The sequence below is a fragment of the Oryctolagus cuniculus genome, chromosome 1 (genome assembly GCF_051225735.1).
Source record: "Oryctolagus cuniculus isolate XC-2025 breed Fujian yellow rabbit chromosome 1, ASM5122573v1, whole genome shotgun sequence".
Lineage (NCBI taxonomy): Eukaryota > Metazoa > Chordata > Mammalia > Lagomorpha > Leporidae > Oryctolagus > Oryctolagus cuniculus.
Window position 1 is genome coordinate 106,503,289 of NC_142867.1, and position 19,163 is coordinate 106,522,451.

The 19,163-nt window shown below is 42.3% G+C and overlaps 1 protein-coding gene and 1 long non-coding RNA gene across 8 annotated transcripts; one reads left to right on the forward strand and one right to left on the reverse strand.

Moving 5' to 3' along the window:
* Positions 1–5,807: 5,807 nt before the first annotated feature.
* LOC108176944 (uncharacterized) lies at positions 5,808–6,895 on the reverse strand. 3 transcript variants are annotated; one of them, XR_016220287.1, is made up of 3 exons: positions 6,757–6,893; positions 6,403–6,557; positions 5,808–6,252 (listed from the first exon to the last, which is right to left on the reverse strand). It is a non-coding gene; the product is annotated as an uncharacterized LOC108176944 (long non-coding RNA). The 3 variants fall into 3 exon arrangements; XR_001793660.4 differs by having other exon boundaries at positions 6,692–6,869; XR_016220295.1 differs by lacking the exon at positions 6,403–6,557 and having other exon boundaries at positions 6,757–6,895.
* A 13-nt stretch (positions 6,896–6,908) lies between these two features.
* Positions 6,909–18,897, forward strand: REXO2 (RNA exonuclease 2). Of its 5 annotated transcripts, XM_008261117.4 has the most exons (8): positions 6,909–7,208; positions 8,119–8,202; positions 12,309–12,386; positions 12,985–13,096; positions 14,413–14,521; positions 16,192–16,245; positions 18,466–18,586; positions 18,681–18,897. In XM_008261117.4, exons 1-8 carry the CDS (start codon positions 7,062–7,064, stop codon positions 18,726–18,728), a joined length of 753 nt encoding a protein of 250 aa, XP_008259339.1. In that variant the 5' UTR covers positions 6,909–7,061; the 3' UTR covers positions 18,729–18,897. The 5 variants fall into 5 exon arrangements, 4 of the variants coding, with proteins under 4 accessions (XP_008259339.1, XP_002708465.1, XP_089168980.1 ...); XM_002708419.6 differs by having other exon boundaries at positions 18,466–18,799; XR_016220276.1 differs by lacking the exon at positions 12,985–13,096 and having other exon boundaries at positions 6,932–7,208.
* Positions 18,898–19,163: the final 266 nt, after the last annotated feature.

Here is a 19,163-nt window from a genome sequence, read left to right on the forward strand (position 1 = left end):
GATTTAATCCAATTTCGCCTCCTGTATCTTTTCAGTCAAAATGAACGCCTTTTCCATATATCCTCATAACACTCCATAATTCTTGAAAGAATTTCAGGCAGGTGTTTTGGTACATTGCTTTGGATGCCTGCAATCCATTTAAGAGTGCCTGGGCTGAATCCTGCCTCTTGATTTCAGTTTTCTGCTAATTTGTACCCTGGGAGACGGCAGGGGATGGCTCAAGTACTTGGGTCTCTGCCACTCACATGCAAGACCTTGATTGAGTTCCAGCTCCTGGCTTCAGCCTGGCCCTGTCGCAGCATTTGCAGGCATTTGGGGGGAGAGAACCAGTGAATGGGATATCTCTCTGTGTTTCAAATAAAATAAGAATTAGGGGCAGGTGTTTGACACAGTGGTTAAAATGCCACTTAATATGTCTGCATCTTATATCAAGAGTGTCTTGTGTAGAATCCTGGCTCTGCTCCTGATTCCAGCTTGTTGCTAATATGCACCCTGGACAGCAGCTGGTAATGACTTAAGTATTTAGGACCTTGCCAATTTAAGGAATTCAGGAACTGAATTCTGCATTTCTGGCTTGATCCTGGCTCAGTCCTGGCTGCTATGGGCATTTGGAGAGTGAAACAAATAAATGAGATCTCTTTCTTTCTATCTTTCAAAGAAAAAAAAATGGTACAATCTCCTTTGTATTGCATTTCATTCTACCCCACTGGTTTTAGAAATAAATTAAATGAGCACCAACTAATATATTAGTTGTTCCATATGTTTTTGTTTAATCATCTCACAACACATTTTACAGATGGGCCAATTAAATCTGTTTCTTTAATTGTAAAAGAACTCCAAAATGATGAAGCTATTATAGAAAACAGTCTAGGGGTTCCTCAAAAAACTAGAGATGATGGAACTGCCATATGATCCAGCAATTCCACTATGGGGCATATACATCAAAAGGGAAGGGAACCAATATGAAGAAGAAACAATATGCACTCATATGTTTACTGCAGCACCATTCACAATAGCCAACAAATGGAATCAACCAAGGTGTTCATCTATGGGGTGAATGGATAAAGAAAATGCAGTATATTTGTACAGTGGAATCATATTCAGTCATACATTTAAGTGGAATCTTGATATGTATAGCAACATAGATGGAACTGGAATGTGTTAAGTGACTTAAGTCAGGCACAGGGAGATAATTACCCCATGTTCTCACTTAAACATGGGAGCCAAAATATTGATCTTATAAAAGTAGAGGATGGATTAGTGCTTTACAGAGTCTGGGCAGAGTGTGTGAGAATGGGGGATGGAGAGGACGGTTGATGGGCACAAGGTGCCAGTTGGATAGGAGGGATAACTTCCAGTGTGCTAATAGCACTACTAGAAAACTATCATAGTAGGAAAACTGCGGTTGACAACAACTAATTAATTATTTCAAAATAGTTAGCAGAGAAGATTTTGAATGTTCCTAATACCAAGAAATGATGAATCAATGAGGTGACAGACATGCCAGTTACTCTATTCTGATCATTATACATCGTATACAACTATTGAAATGCCACATTGTACTTCATAAATATGTAAATTACTACAATGAAAACTTTAAAAAAAAAACATTGAAAAAATTATATACAAGACAGGCAGGCCTTGTGCCCAGTGTTAAGCTGCCACTTGGATGCTTGCATCCCACATTGGGTGCCTGGGTTCTAGTCCTACCTCTGCTTCCAATCAGCTTCCTGCTAGTGTACACTCTAGGAGGTAGCAGATGCTGACATAAGCACTTGGTTATCTAGCGCCTATATGGTAGACCAGATGGAGTTCCTGGCTCCTGGCTTTGGCCTGGCCATTTGGGGAGTGAACCAGGAGTTAGAAGTTCTCTGTATATTATAGCTCTGCCTTTCAAATAAATAAAAAGAAATAAACTTAAAAATCACATGCACACACACACACAAAATTCCAGGCCCAAATATTATTTAGTATTTAGATATTATATTTATATTTATTATATTTATTTAGATATTATTTATTCTTAGGTTAATATCTCAAATACTAAATAGTGTTTGGTATAATATCAGGTTAACACATGTTTAACATTCTACTACACTGATTTGCAGTAAGTGCTCAGTGTTTGTTGATGTGAATTGTGACAAAGTGCAAATTTCATAAAATTCAAATTTCATAAAAACCTTTAGAGTGTGTACTTCACACAGGGAGCATTTCAAAGATTAAAAGTTTGGTCACTATTTTTACCCTGCCTTTTTCCTGTGAGAGCAGATTTTGACTCCTTCTGCAGACCATTAGAGGGAAGTAAAATGTTATCAGTTATCAGCAGTAAATCCTGATATCAACATTTCTCAAGATGAAGTTCCGGTAGATATTATCCCCCATTTTAAGTACCCATGGGGTACCTTCAGCCTATTTAAAAACACAGGACTGGCTGAACACATGATGTAGTCTCATTACTTTGGGGATGACTACTGTGTGGCTCTATGTTAATCTTATAAAAGTATGAAACAAATGCATTCTATACATTAAAGTACAGTTTAATAGAATGATGTCAGATAAAGCTCTCAAGAAACATAACTGTGGCCGGCGCCACGGCTCACTAGGCTAATCCTCCGCCTTGCGGCGCCGGCACACCGGGTTCTAGTCCCGGTCGGGGCGCCGGATTCTGTCCCGGTTGCCCCTCTTCCAGGCCAGCTCTCTGCTGTGGCCAGGGAGTGCAGTGGAGGATGGCCCAGGTGCTTGGGCCCTGCACCCCATGGGAGACCAGGAAAAGCACCTGGCTCCTGGCTCCTGCCATCGGATCAGCGCGGTGCGCCGACCGCGGCGGCCATTGGAGGGTGAACCAACGGCAAAGGAAGACCTTTCTCTCTGTCTCTCTCTCTCACTGTCCACTCTGACCAAAAAAAAAAAAAAAAAAAAAAAAAAGAAAAGAAACATAACTGTGACAATGTGAGGTTTGTGAACATGCTGGGACAATCACTAGGAGGAGCCGGAGGCCTTGCCAAAGAGGAAATAGAAAAGAATCTTTAAAGGAGGGTGTGGAATGATTCCAATGAGGAACCAGGCGAATGGGAAACACCTTAGGGTTGGTTGTCAGGATCATCTGTACACACAGGGTGGGAGGAACAAAACAGTTCTGGGAAAGCACTGTAAAGAAAGCAGCAATAAAAAAATAAAAACCATGTGACAGTCACAACAGCTAAAAAAGTGATATATACATACAATGGAATATTATTCAGTCTTAAAAAGGAAGGGGGGGTGGCACTGTGGCACAGCGGGTTAATGCCCTGGCCTGAAGTGTTGGCATCCCATATGGGTGCCAGTTCCAGACTCGGCTGCTACATTTGCAATCCAGCTCTCTGCTATGGCCCAAGTCCTTGGGCTCCTGCACAGCTTTGTAATGTACTTTCAAGTGTGGAGAGGCAAATTATAAAAAAAAAAGGAAGGAAATTCAGACCTAAGCTACAGTATGATCAAACTTGAGGATATTATGAGAAGAGAAACCAGCCGGACACTAAGGGACAAATACTGCGTGAATCTACCTAGATGAAATACCCAGTGTAGACGAATCCATAGAGACAGAAAGCACAGCGCTAGGTGGACTGGATGGGGAGAGATGGGGAGTTAGTGTTTAATGGGTACGGGGTTCAAGTGTGGAAAGCTGGAAAAGCTCTGTGGATGAATGATGGTGATGCTTACACAGCAACATGAATGTACTTAATGCCGCTGTACAATACATTAAAAATGGTTGAAATGGCAAATTTTCTGTTATTCAATTTTCACAATTGAAAAATGAAAATATGTAAAAACAAAGTAGGGATCTCTCAAAAAGAGAGGATTTGTGTGGTTTTGGTCAATGTCTATTCGAAACATTGTCGTAGATCCTGTCAGCAACATCACAGTCTGATTACCACAGTGCTGAGAAGCAAACTCCTGGTCCTGTTTCCTTGGAAACTACAAAGTTGATAGGTGTGGAATGTTGTATTTGAAACTCTTTATCTGAATCTCTGCACCTGGATTGGAAATTAAGGCTGCGTCTCTGTATTAAAATGACTCACAGGGCTCAGATTCTTTAAAGCAGAGGAAGTGTTCCATTCTTATTGAAATGCCTTCAGACAGCAAAGTTTCTTAGAGTCTGTGATTTTAGAGAACAGGACAACTTGGCAGCATGTCCTTGAAGTTAATTAACATGTGTTTCCAGGTTCACAACAGAATTGAAAAAGCAGTCTCTGAATAATGTGGCTTTAAGCTGAATCTTATTAAGAAAGGAAAAGGGAAAGTAATGACTTGGGTCCAGCGTTCGACCAGGATGCTTTCAGACTTGGAGCCCTATGCTCCCGTGCTCTTGTGTCTCTCCTCTCTCTTGTATGCCTGGTTTGGATTTGTGAATTTGATGCATATATTACTTTACTTTGGGACATGGATCTTTAAGATTACCAATCTAATGATAAAAATAACCCAGAAATCTCCTTTTAATACCATTTGACTAACATTTGAGTTTATCATTATAAAAAGTATATTATATTGGAATTTTCCACAATGTCCACATATAATTATATTTAATAATTATGATTATGAATGTTCAAGACCTAAGTTCTTACATGTAAATACTTCCATTGAAGTTGTAATTTGTAATAAAACTGATCGATGTTGTAGTAACGCTGAAAACAAAAGATATTCTTTGAAAATTAAACAAAAAACTTTATGGAGAATCGTGGCACAGCAGGTTTAGCTGCCACTTGGGAATGCGCATCCCATATTGGAGTCCCAGGTTCAAGTGCTGGCTTCTCTGCTTTCCATCCAGCTCCCTGCTAATGTGCCTGAGAAGCAGCAGCAAATGCTGGCTTAAGTACTTGAATTCCTGCCACCTATGTGGGAGACTGGCATGGAGTTCCTGGGCTCAGCCTGGCCCAGCCAGGGCTGTTGCAGCCATCTGGGGAAGAAGACCCTTCTCTCTTTCTCTGCTTTTCAAATAAATAGATGTGGGAAAAAAGAAAATACACCTTAGGATACAAAAATACCAGTTGATAAAAGTTGCTATACTTTGTGGCCAGTGCTGTGGTGTAGTGGGTAAAGCCGCTGTCTGCAGTGCCAGCATCCCATATGAGTGCCAGTTCGAGTCCTGGCTGCTCCTCTTCTGATGCAGCTCTCTGCTATGGCCTTGGGTAGCAGTAGAAGATGGCCCAAGCCCTTGTGCCCCTGCACCCACATGGGAGACTCAGAAGAAGCTCCTGACTCCTAGCTTCGGATTGGCACAGCTCTGGCCATTGTGGCCAATTGAGGAGTGAATCAGCGGATGAAAGATAACTCTTTCTCTCTCTGCCTCTCCTTCTCTCTGTAACTTTGACTTTCAAATAAGTAATCTTATAAAAAAGTTGCTATACTTCAGCCAATTCTATTTTCTATGAATCATGTTTAAAACTATGAAATAAAAAAATAGTGCAGATCACTTCTCAACAAATAAAAAACTACAGCAAAACAATGTGATTCATCAGGAAACGCAGTTACAATAAATATACACTGTCAAAGATAAAAGTCTTTGTAAGTGTAATCTGTGGCATGTTCTGATGGTCCTTCAAAGAGTCCCTTGGGGCCCTGGCAGATGTTGGGTTGGGTACACCAAAGAACTGAAGGGGAAAGCCAGTGCAGTGCACTCTCCTTAAAGCCCTCATTAGGCAACAGTTTCTCACAAAACCAGCTCACCAGGTACCAATTACTATGCAATGGACCACACACTCTGTAATTAGTGGCAATAAGGCTGTCAGAAAAAAATGTATAGAGGATATAGTTCAAGGCTGACACCAACGTTTTTTTTTTTTTTTTTAGATTTTATTTATTTATTTGAAAGAGTTACACACACACACACACACACACACAGAGAGAGAGAGAGAGAGAGAGAGAGAGAGAGAGAGAGAGATCTTCCATCTGATGGTTCACTCCCCAGGTGGCCACAACGGCCAGAGCTGTGCCGATCCGAGGCCAGGAGCTTCTTCTGGGTCTCCCACGTGGGACCCAGCCATCTTCCACTGCTCTCCCAGGCCATAGCAGAGAGCTGGATCGCAAGTGGAGCAGCTGGGACTAGAAACGGCGCCCATATGGGATGCCGGCGCTTCAGGACAGGGCGTTAACCCACTGAGCCACAGCGCCGGCCCCGACACCAACATTTGTGACAAATGCTGTACCAGGCACACAGATTTGCAACCGAAGATCCAAGACGTCAGGGACCAGGCAGAGCAGAACCGCCCTGTGTTCCTAAAATGATGGAAAGAAGCGCAGTCATTTGGAGCGGATTGAAGACAACTTTGATTAGAAACTAGAGCCGGTGACAGAGCAGGCAGGGCTGGGTTCTTCCATTTTAATTTAGTTTGCGGCATGGATTTGTGATACAGGGACAAGGTTTACCTCTGAGAACTTCCGAGGGTGGAGAAGGAAGTCCTCATTGCCACTGACATCTTACAGATGAACCAAAACGCAGACCAGGTCCACCCATAAGGAAGGAAAGTAAACTTCCAAGGACCGCCTAATACACACTAAGGCAGCTGTCAGATGAGACCCGGCTTAAAAAAAAAAAAAAAAAAAGCCAAGTAAATGCAAAACATTCGCAGTGCGCCCAAGGGGCAGCTATGTAATAAATAGGAAAAATGCCCCCAAAAGAAAGCCATAGCTGGAAAAAAAAATCATAAACAGATACTTGAGCCTGTCGTGACCCATCACCGTCAAAGAGTTCTTTTTCCAACTACGCAGTTTACAACTAACCAAAACTCAGGAAGTAACTCCTGGAAGCAAACAAACTTAGTCTGGAAAAACATGCGCGTCCAGTAACAGCCGAAACACACGTGGCGGGGGCGGGGAATCCGAGCGCCGGGGCCGGCGAGACTGCACGTCCCAGCATCCCATTGGGCACCCGAGCCGCGCGCGGCCCTGGGCGAGCCGGCGCACGGGATGCTGGGAGCTGTGGTCTCGGGGCCTGCGCCTCCCCGCGGGTTTGCGACGTTTAGCGACCATCGCGCCTGCGCCAGCGCCGGCTGCGGGGCTGGGGCCGTGGCGGCTTGTGCCGGGTGATGCTAGGCGGCTCCCTGGGCTCCAGGCTGTTGCGAGGTGTGGGAGGGAGTGGCGGGCAGTTCGGGGCGCGGGGTGTCCGCGAAGGTGGCGCGGCCATGGCGGCAGGGGAGAGCATGGCTCAGCGGATGGTCTGGGTGGACCTGGAGGTGAGTGCGGTCGGCGGGGGTGAGGGGAGGCGAGAGAGGGTTCGCGCGTGGGACCGACCGGCCGTGCCAGCCCCAGGAGAGCGGCGGGCACTGGATCCCAGGTGTAGCAGGTGAGCGAGGCCGGGTTGTGAGCAGCAGCCGGGTCGGGGACGCTGCCGGACTAAGGGGCTTCTCGCCGGGGAGGAGTCTCCATATGGCTCTCCGCCCCCACCCCCTCCGCCCAGACGTGGACCTCCCTAATGCCCTGGGGCCTCCGGGCTTGGGGTCGCGGGGGGCTTTAGCTGGGGACCGCGACTCTGCCCCCCACCCCGCGCCGCCCCTCCCAAAGCCTTAAAGGACCCCAGGTTGCTGGAGCTAGACGGGACTCCGGAGATGACTCAGCCTTACTTCCCTCGTTCCATAAACGAGGACTCAACTCTGCCAAGGTCATGCTGCCTGTGAGGGTCTGAGTTGGGACCAGAACCCTTCTCCTCCGTTCTGGTTTTCCCTTCCTTTGTGGAGGGCTCCCCTCTTCCAGAAGCCTCAGAGTCGCCCTTTCTGAAATGAGGGTAATTCTATTAAATTGTGCACATCCAGGGGGTGTCGTCAGTAGGAAAACGGTAGTGATGGTAGTGAGCTAACTCTTAGTAACGAGTGCTGGCTGTCAGCTGTCCATTCTACTGACTTTGCAGCTGTCCCAGAGTGGAGTCTCAGGGCTTGACAAATGGCAGAGCTTTGGTGAGTGTGTGTTTAATGAATGAGAAGTCACGTTTCGCACCTTGACGACTTCCCTGCTTTAGGAGTGTTAGCTTTTCTTCTGCCCGTGGGATATCAGCTGAATAAGCTCGAGAGAATGCCTGGTAAATAAACTTGGGTCGGATAGGCCAGAAAGGTGGTTTTGTGTGTGTTATATATTTGTTTTTTGTTGCAGATGACAGGACTGGACATTGAGAAGGACCAGATTATTGAGATGGCCTGTCTGATAACTGATTCTGATCTTAACATTTTGGCTGAAGTAGGTGATGTCGTGTAATCCAGTCATATTGGTTAGAGGGTACTGAAAATACAGAGATTTTTCTCCCCCACTCCATCTCTTTAATTAGGATATAAGAAAACTGGGGTTTATGTAGATTAACATCCAAAATAATGTGGTAGGTCCTGGTAGGGTTGGTATGTAATCCAACTTGCTGCCTAGTTTTTCAATTAGCCATGCCAGGAATTTACAGAAACATAAATTCTGTTAGTTAATGAGACCTTACTGTGTGCCAGACTCAATTCTAAGTGCTTTACATATATCCATTCTTAATTTTCACAACTGTAGGGTAAGTACTGTTACAGTGCTCATTTTATGGCTGAGAACGTTTTGGCATGGGCCTGAAGAGTGATTTACCCAAGGCCACCTGGCTACTAATTGAGGGGAGCAAGTAGTTCAAAGCAGTCTCAATAAGTGCTCGGGTTTAGTGATTCATGCCAACATTCACATCTTTACGGCGTGATCTTTAACTTGACTCCATATGCACTCACTCTGCTTTTTTTAACTGGGACATATGATTCTTCTAGATCTGCATTAAGATTTTAGAATTTCTGTTGATGCATATCCATAAAGTGCTCTCAATATGCTGGGCACAGTTAAGGTTTGTACTTGTTTCTTTCCACTGAAACATTAAGCAAAACAAATAAAACACATCTGTTGCATTTCAGCCACTGATGAAACATGTAATAAGTAGGAGACACCATCTGATTGGTAGAGAAGGAAATCTCTGACCGTGAATAACTGTTTTAGACTGCCAGCAGTCCTCAGAGTCATGAAGAGACTCTAGAATAGGAACAAAACAAGGGTGTTTGTGGGAAAGAGAGTCTTGTTTAACCAGGCTTCGGGGGTGGGGAACATCGGTGTATTACTGGCATGGGATGAATTTCATAATTTTACCATTAAGACTTCCCTTTATTCTCCTGGGTAGGTGAAAAAGTGAGAAGGCATTTATAGATGAATTGCTGCATTTGTGGATACCAGCCTTATCTTCCTGACACATCAGCTGGAGTATTATGAGGCTTTATGTCAACCTTATTTTAGCTTTATATAAATAAAGCACTTGAGTTTTAGGTTTGGTTGTTTTTTTCTGTTGAAATTCCTTGGAGATGAATAGTGAAGAGAAGTGTCTATTTTACCAGCCCTACTTACCCTTGGCCAAAGAAGAGTTGTCCGTTAGACTGTTGATATAATGACAGTTTAATGGACCAGTAGGTTGATATGTTCCCTGGAGGAAATTTGGGTATGTATTCACATAGCTGCCAATGAGTGCAGCATTTGTAAATAGACTAAATCAGATGAGGATAAGGATGTTAAAAAAAAAAAAAAAGCTTAGGGGCTGTCAGTTCTGTGGAAAATATGTTTTGTTCTTATGTAAGGGTTTAGGGAAGATGTCTTATCCTATTTGGAGGATTTTTTTGTACATCCAAACTGAAATCTAGAATAAGTTATGTAGTCTTAGATTTGCTTCTTTCCACCATTGTTAGATTTTTAAGAAAATATAATTTATTTTTTGGGGGGTGGGAAAGAGTGAGAGAACTCCCATCTGCTATCCTAAATACCTGCGATAGCCAGGGTTGGGCCAGGCTGTAACTGGCAGTGGAGAATTCAGACCAAGTCTCCCACTTGGCAGGAACCCGATACTTGAGCCATGACCACTGCCTCCTAGGGTCAGCATTAGCAGGAAGCTGGAGTCAGGAGTTGGAACCAGGTGTTGAACCATATATTTGATTTGGGAGTGGGTGTCTTTCTTAACCACTAGGCTAAATGTCTGCCCCTGAGGTTTTTTTTTTTTTTTTTTTTAAAGATTTATTTATTTACTTGAAAGGCAGAATTACAGAGAGGCAGAGGCAGAGAGAGAGAGACAGAGAGAGGTCTTTCATCCATTGGTTCATTCCCCAGATGGCAGCAATGGCTGGAGCTGGGCTGATCCAAAGCCAGGAGCTTCTTCTGGGTCTCCCACGAGGGTGCAGGGGCCCAAGGAGTGCCATCTTCTGCTGCTTTCCCAGGCCATAGCAGAGAACTGGATTGGAAGTGGAGCATCTGCGACTTGAACCGGTGTCCATATAGGATGCCGGCACTGCAGGTGGCGTTTTTACCTGCTATGCCACAGTGCCAGCCTCACCGTTTTGATTTTGATTTTTAAAAAAGTATGTTTGGGCCAGTGCTGTGGTGTAGTGGGTAAAGCCGCCACCTGCAGTGCCAGCAGCCCATGTGGGTGCCAGTTTGAGTCCCGGCTGCTCCACTTCCAATCCAGCTCTCTACTGTGGCCTGGGAAAGCAGCAGAGGATGGCCTGAGTCCTTGGGCCCCTACACACACATGGGAAGACCCAGAGGAAGCTCCTGGCTCCTGGCTTCGAATCGGCACAGCTCCAGCCACTGTGGCTGTCTGGGGAGTGAACCAGCGGATGGAAGACCTCTCTGTTTGCCTCTCCTTCTCTCTGTGTGTAACTCTGACTTTCAAATAAATAAAATAAATCTTTAAAATAAAAAAAATAAAAATATGTTGTTGGAGCAGTATTTTTGTTTTTTTCAAAGAGATTATGAATAGAAGTTTTCTTGTTGGATTAAAACTCCTTTTTAATTGTAGGATTAAAAAGGAATTTTAGGCATATTTTAGTCAAATTCTAGCCATACCTTTTAGTGATCACAAATTATTTTTACCACATTGGTAGTAATGATACCTTGAATTTTATAGAGTAATTTTCTTTCAGAGAGTTCAAAGAACTTTCATGTCTGTAATTTCTTTTATCCTGTTAATGTCCATATGAGAGAAAGGGGACCGTTTTATTAACACCATCTTACAAGAAGGAGAAACTAAGGTGACTTAATGCCATGGCCAGGCTACTTTTACTCCTGGGGCTCAATCTGAAAACTCACAGTTGAATGTTCTGTTAAATGGAGCTAAAAATTTGAGGGTCAGTTTTTTTTTTTTTTTTTTTTTTTTTTTTCAGATGTTACCTGTTACCTTTATTTTTCTTCTCAGGATTCATTTATTTATTTGAAAGGCAGGAGTGATGAGGGAGAGGGAGGGAGAGAGGGGGAGATCTCCCATCTGCTGGTTCAGACTACAAGTGGCTGCAACAGCCAAGGCTGGGCCTAGCAGAAGCCAGGAGCCAAAAACTCCATATGGGTCTTGCACATGGGTTGCAGCAACCCAAGTATTTGAGCCGTCATCTGCTGCTTTCCCAAGCACATCAGCAGGGAGCTAGATCAGAAGCAGAGCAGGACTTGAGCCAGCACTCCGATATGGGATGTTGGTATTGCAAGCTGTGACTTAACACACTGTGCCACAACACCAGTCCCACCTATTATCTCTACATTTTTAAAAAAATGCACAACATGATTATTAAACAGTATAGCTTTATCTGAAGTATTTCTGTTATAGATTTGTTTTCTTGTCCTGTTCTCCACCCTCATCCTCAATCCTCATGTATTTTCTTGATATTTTGTATGTGTATCTAAATGTATTTTTTTCTTAATTCCTTGCAAATGTAAAAAAATCATTCTTAGCTTTAGGGTCAGAAAAAGCATCAGTGGAGTAGATGTTTGGTGTAGTTGTTAAGACACTGATTGGGATATTAGAATCCTGGTTTCAAGACTTGTTTCTGCTCGTGAGTCCAACTTCCTAATGCCTGGGAGGCAGCAGATGATGGCTCAAGTACTCTGGTCTCTGCCACCCACGTGAGAGACTTGGATCGAGTTCTCAGCTCCTGGTGTCCTGGCTGTTGCAGGCATTTGGGAAGTGAGTCAGTGAATGGGAGATTCGTCTTTCTCTGTTTTTGTCTCTGCCTCTCACATGAAATAAAAATTAACAAAACAGTTGAAGCCTGGGGCTATAGTTTGCTGACTCTTGATAGATATCTGTGTCCTCTGTTAGTAGGCATTTTGGTATTTGGTTGTGTGTGTACTTTTTTGATGTCATCCATAGTGCTGAATTGAATGAAGAGCACTTTGGAGTTCACAAAGTGTCCTTATCTCTTTCTTTCTCTGCTATGTATATCAAGTCTTTAGAGCAGCTTAACTTTTACCTCTAAGAGCAAGGTTACGCCTGTGGATTCTTGGTGACTAATGGCTTTTCCCATCCACAGGGTCCTAACCTGATCATAAAACAGCCAGATGAGTTGCTGGACAGCATGTCAGATTGGTGTAAGGAGCACCATGGGAAGGTAACATAACCAAATAAAAGGATTGCTGCTTTGGGGATCAGTAACAAGCTTGTTGCGCCCACATCCGAATTCTTTACCATTGTTGGATGGTATTAAAAAGAGGGTTAGAGGAAGATTGCTTGGCAAGCCTGGGAAACTGCTTGCTTGTTTACGTTTCATCTTTGGGACCTCTCCAGATCTTCTTCTCCCAAATGTCCTCTTTTCTCTCTCCTACATTCAGTCTGTCACGAACGCATTGTGGAGTGTCGAGTATTACTCAAGTCAGTCTTTTGGATCAGGTTAGACATCAACTGTCAGACGAGGGGGATGCTGCTCTCCTGTTAATAGTTGTCTCTTCCCAGAGGTTATATATCCTTGGACTTTGAGCACCATCTTTTTGACTGTGGAAATGCTATTAACAACCAGGAACATAGCTTATTTGACTTGGATTCTTTAAGAAACCTGGTGCAAAGATGGCAGTTTCAATTTGAACTTGAGCTCTAAAAGTGGCCCATCTGTGGTTATATTTGCCCATTTTAGAAGTGAAGTTTCATTTCTGGATGCCTTTGAAAACTGACTTCATGTGTTTCTGGTGGGGGCTGGGGATTCTCTCTTGCAGTCTGGTCTTACCAAGGCAGTGAAGGAGAGTACAATTACATTGCAGCAGGCAGAGTATGAATTTCTGTCCTTTGTACGACAGCAGACTCCTCCGGGGCTCTGTCCACTTGCAGGTAAAATCCAATCCTATGTGTATCTTGTAGATAGTCTTCTGTTGTAGTGGTTCACGAGAGACCAGCCAAGATGGACCAGCCAAGACCGTCCATGTCTTCCACTCACCTTGATTTGGGTTATACATCTCACTTTTGTGTTCAAGTTTCCTTGTATAATTTATGTCATGAGTATTGGGGGAAATGCCCTGAAACCTGACAGGAGATCCAGGAAACACAGACTAATTCAATGAAATCTGGCCTCCTATCTTTTTATCATAGAAAAATTTGAAACGTGTAGAAAAATTGGATCAGTAATTGTTAACTTTGTACCATGTTGCTTTTACTTGTCTTTTGATGAATGTTTGAAAGTAAATTGCAAGCATCATGACATTTTGTTTCCAAATACTTAAGTATCTCTTAAGAATGAAGACATTTTCTTATGTAACACAGTATCATTTTGCCTTGAAGATAATTAACATTTAATAGTATGTGATAAAATCTAGTCCATGTTTGAATTTCCCAAACATCTAATCAAGACCAATGTATTTCAGTTAGTTATTATTATGTCTTTAGTCTCTTAATCTACAGCTGTCCACCTATCTCTTTTTCCCCTGTGACACTGACTTTCTAAAGAGATCAAGCCAGTTCTTCTAGGATTTTTTTTCCTACTATGATTTTTAAGGGCTGACAGTATCAGAGGGAAGTTAATGTTTTATGAGGTACATTTGCATTTGTATATGTAAATTGATGTGGTAACACTTTCCTTAAATCTTTAGAAAAATGTTTAGGCATTAAATACTAGAACATATGTTGTATAAATGTTCCCCCCAGTGTGGCTGATGTTTATTTGGAAGTTCTCATTTAAAATTTAGTGTTTTTTAAAATATAAATTGCTGTATGGAAATATGAATATGGATATGATTTGTTAAAAATGTGAAATGTAAATAAAGGTTTATCTACTTACATGGTTCAGTTAAATCTTTAGTGTTAATGTGGATTTGTGACACTGGGAGGAGGAAGTTTGCACATCTGGTATGATCTTGAAAAATAACAAATAGGTTTATGCAGTATTTTAAGCATATAGAATGATGAATTTAATCTTTTTTCCATGAGAGGTCATTCATAGATTTATTTTGAACCAAATTGACTAAAATTGGAAATTTGCACTTATAAACAAGTCAGATGCTCTCAGAACTATTTGGAAATTTAGAGATGCTTTTAGGAATTGTTTGAATTTAAAAAAATCATCTCCATTTCAAAATACAATTTATGACTTTTTATATCCTGTTGTATACTACTAGAAATACACAGATGCAGTATGCTTCGTGTCTTTCTAGGAAATTCAGTTCATGCAGATAAGAAGTTTCTTGACAAATACATGCCCCAGTTCATGAAACATCTTCATTATAGAATAATTGATGTGAGCACTGTTAAAGAACTGTGCAGGTAAGGGCTATATTTAGGATCCATTAAATTGCCTCATTTAGCATGTTTTATTTGAGAATTTGTAGAAAGTAAGTGAATAAAGCTGTAGAACTAAGCGTGCCATGTGGGTGTATCCCTTTCTTGCTTAAAAGTACCTTCATTTAGCCTGGACTGGTGAGAATTGGAGAAACCAATGTGAAAAATCTTTCATGTAAATTTCATTAATCTGGGAAGTTTTTTAAGCACTCATCTCTGCCAGTTGATAGCCTGTTTGCTGGGAACATATACAGAGATGAAAAGCCCTTAAGTAACCTAGAGTCAAGTGGGTTGACAGATGTGTGAAAAGCACACTCTGAAAATACTCTGTGTATGACTTGTGTAGCAGAAAGGTGCATTTAGAATATGGGGAGCCCAAGAGAAGGGGCACCTAATTGTGTTGGAGCAGGAGGGTGGGAAGTCAAGGAAAGCTTTACCTGGGAAAATGGCTTTCTTTATTTTTTAAAAGATCTTATTTATTTGAGAGGTAGAGTTACAGAGGAAGAAAGACAGAAAAATCTTCTATCTGCTGGTTCACTCTCCAATTGGCCACAATGACTGGAGCTGGGCCAATTTGAAGCCAAGAGCCAGGAGCTTTTTCTGGGTCTCCCACACTGGTTCAGGGGTCCAAGCACTTGGGCCATCTTCCACTGCTTTCCCAGGCTATTAGCAGAGAGCTAGATCAGAAGTGGAGCAGCTGGGACACAAACTGGTGCCCATATGGGATGCCTGCCCCACAGGTGGAGGATTAGCCTACTATGACACAGTACCGACCTGGGAAAAAATAGCTTTTAAATTGAGATTAAAGCAGAGTAGAAGTTTTCCAAGTAGTTAAGCATGGAAAGAACATTCCATAGACAAAGTGGAGGTGTGAGGATGTGAGGGAGCCTGAGGATGAGGCAAATGTGTTGAAGGAATTACAAACTGTTCATTAATGCTGTAGTACAGAGCATGAAGTTGGCCAAGGTAGGGGGTGAGACTGAGTTAGGAAAGTTTTATGTGCCATATTAAGGAGTTTAAATTTTATCTTACAAGGGGTGGGATTCCATCGAGCAAGTTTTAAGTTGAAGAATGAATGATAGGACTAGAGGGTGGGAGAAAAGTGGTGGTAAATAGAGTAGGGCTAGGTAAACGGCCCTTAGGGGATGTGTAGGCTGAATATCGACATAAAATACCTGAGGGGCTCAGCACCTCGTTGGCCCCTTGTCCGGGAGACTGAGGACATGGAAGGGGTCTGAGGTATTTCTAGTTTGGGCAGCGTAGGTGGATGATGGGATTGCTCAAAGAGAGAGGCTAAGACGAAGAGTAGATCCAGTGGAGGGGAAGAGAGGTGTTGAGAACCACGAGTGTGATTTTATTTGTGTTGCTTTCAAGTGTCGAGTGGAGTTTTCAGTGGAGGTGTGCAGCAGGCAGGCCTATATCCGTGATAGAGAGCCTGGCGAAGGCTGGGCTGAAGTTACAGAGTTAGGAATCTTACACATTGATGGCCTTGCTCAAAGAGGCTGTGTGGAATGAAGAGAGGAGAGGGTGGAAAATAGAGTCCCAAAGTTAGGACCCACATGCCTTTTTCAGTGTTAATCAGTTACTTGAAGGAGGTAATTACTTGGTGTATTTGAGACAGTTTCCTTTGAAAGTTCCATTTCTGCTGTGTATAGACGCTGGTATCCAGAAGAATATGAATTTGCACCAAAGAAGGCCGCCTCTCACAGGTAAGGTTGGGTCCTGCCAAGCACTTGCTAATCTGACACAACACACAACTCCCCAGATCCTGACTGAAATAATGCCCCATCTCCACATTCTCCTTGAGGGAAAGGTGGAAGTCATCTAGCAGAAAGATAGCTTTTTTTTACTAAGATGATCAGAAATTCTGATCAGGAGTCTAGTCTGAGGTGGGTATGGTCTTTATTGCATTGTACAATCACTAGATAACTAGTGTGTAGGTGTGATGAAAATATCTGTGATCTTTTTAGAAAGGAGTATTATTATTATAGAGAATACGGACTTGTAGCCATTTGCAGTGACAACACTTTGTGAACAGCTATGTGATACAGTTGTCTTGCTTGGACACATTTGTTTTTCACATTGTTTTTTGTATGTTGCCTCAGGCACAAGTATACAAGTAATTTAAATATCTTTTGCATCACCTGTCCTTTACTGGTTCTTTTCTTTTTGATATTGTAAACTTTTGGGAGGAACCTAAAACCCAGCAGGAGATTGGCAACTGGTGTCTAAGGGTTGTCCTTTGAGTGGAGTTTTTGGTTCACCCATTTACTAAACTCCTATGTGCCATGCACAGTTCTTGACAAACAGAGAAAGACCATACCCTGTGCCAAAATGTGGCATTCTCATATTCTTTTAATTGGATGTACCTGGAATATAGCATAATGATAAAAGCTTAGAATAGTTTATATGAAATGATTGAAGTTTGCAATGTTTTGGGCTTCACAATAGTTGACAGTTCAAAAAGGTGGGAGTATACCCATATTATTTATCATGTGCCACTCCTACTAACAAGATTTGAAGAAGCACTCCATCAGAGAACACATTGATGGTTCTCTAGTGAATTGCATGGTTCTTCTTAGCAAATGGAGTAATTGGTGACTAAATAATCTCATGTCAAGACTGGTGAAGTTTTGCCACATAACAGATTCTAAAAGTTCTTTTGAGTTTTCACATCTGTTCTAGATTTCAGTATTGTGGATAAGTGGTTGTGTACCTTTACTTAGCTTGAAGCTGTATTCTTCCAGCTTCAGCTCTTTACCATATACTCAAGACTTGGGAAGAAAGCTGATTATTATCTTGGCCAAAGAACTGTCATAAACTCTAGCACCAGAGTTGGTGCTGTTGATTCTTTAGCAGAGGCCCTTGACCCATCATTCAGAGATCATGGATTTACTTGCATACTTTTTTTTTCTTAAGATTTATTTTTATTTATTTGAAAGAGTTACAGAGAGAGGTAGAGAGAGAGAGGTCTTCCATCCACTGGTTCACTCCCCAGATGGCCGCAATGGCCGGAGCTGCGCCAATCTGAAGCCAGGAGCCAGGAGCTTCTTCTGGGTCTCCTATGTGGGTGCAGGGACCCAAGGACTTGGACCATCTTCCACTGCTTTCCCAGGCATAGCAGAGAGCTGCAGCGGAAGAGGAGCAGCCGAGATTAGAACCAGCACCCATATAGGATGCCGTTGCTTCAGGCCAGGATGTTAACCTGCTGTGCCACAGTGCTGGCCCCTACTTGCATACTTTTCCGCTATTCCGGGTTACCTGATTTCTCAGACTATGAGAGATAAGAAACAGCATGTTGGAGGAGAAGCAAGGCTGTTAGATGAAGGCAGGCAGCCACTGATTATAGCATAAATCACCAGGGAGAAGGTAGATCCTCTTATGACAATATTTATTATCATGACTGAGTCATGGCTTGAGTTCAAGTAGGTGTATTTTGTTCAGGAATATCACCAAGTCTTGTGTAGTCTTTTCCAGACTGTGTTCCATGAGCTTGTATTAAGTATTCCACAGTTGTGGTCAATTAAGTTTTAGAAATGCTTTGTATTAGCATAGCTTCCTCTTAGGAATGCATAGCACACCTGAGTGCACTAAATGCTCTACAGACAAGAAAAGAAATATCTGATGTATTTTTTCCTAAACTTATTAGACCCTGGAATTTTTTTTTCCAGCTGTGGAATGCGTCACCATCTTACGGAAGAGTTTGGGAAATTTTGATCGCCTCTATTTTATGAGTTCTTTCTATCAAAAGTTTTTTAAAACACGAAAAAACACTTAAAGAAAATTGGCTTTTTGCACTTGTTGATGGTGCTAGATAGAGGCAGTTGCGGTAATGTGTTGTTCTTAAGTTAAGAAGTTCTACCTCATGAAGTGATTTCCCCCTCCTCTGGTTCTAGGCGTTTTATTTGGTGTGATATGTTTGCTTGTAGGGCACTTGATGACATAAGTGAAAGCATCAAAGAACTTCAGTTTTACCGAAATAACATCTTCAAGAAAAAAACAGACGAGAAGAAGAGGAAAATTATAGAAAATGGGGAAAATGAGAAGACTGTGAGTTGATGCCAGTTCTCATGCTGCCACTACATAGTTCTCTGGAAGCAACTTCTGTTCTTTTGTTTCTGTTTTGTTTTGTTTTTCCATGCAGATTGCTGGGCAGAGCACCTTCTTTCAGTTACCTTGCATCTCCAGATGACGCTAGCAGACACTTCTCTGTTTCTCCTAATTAGCTGTTTCCATTATGGCACAGCAACTCCTTTGTAAGAACCAGGCCATGCCCATCCCTTGGTACATATCTGCATTTGCTTTTAGATCCTTTCTTTTGTTTAAAAAAAAAAATAAAGCTAGTTCTATTGAAATGCAAACCTTTTTGTACCATCTTTTCTTTAGTAGTTTAATCATTGGTAAAAGATGACTTTTTTTAAAGTGGTATAGCTAATGCTTAAACTCTTTTAATGCAACTGGATTAACTTTCATAGTCATGCAGGAAGTGAACTTGTTCCGTTTTGCTTTATAAATAAGTTAAGACTGGAATAAGTGGGGAAAGCTCCACAGAAGTAGATTTGGGTTCCTTGCTATCAGAATAACAGCCCTGCATTCCAGCAATCTAAGTAAGCCATCAGTCGAGGAC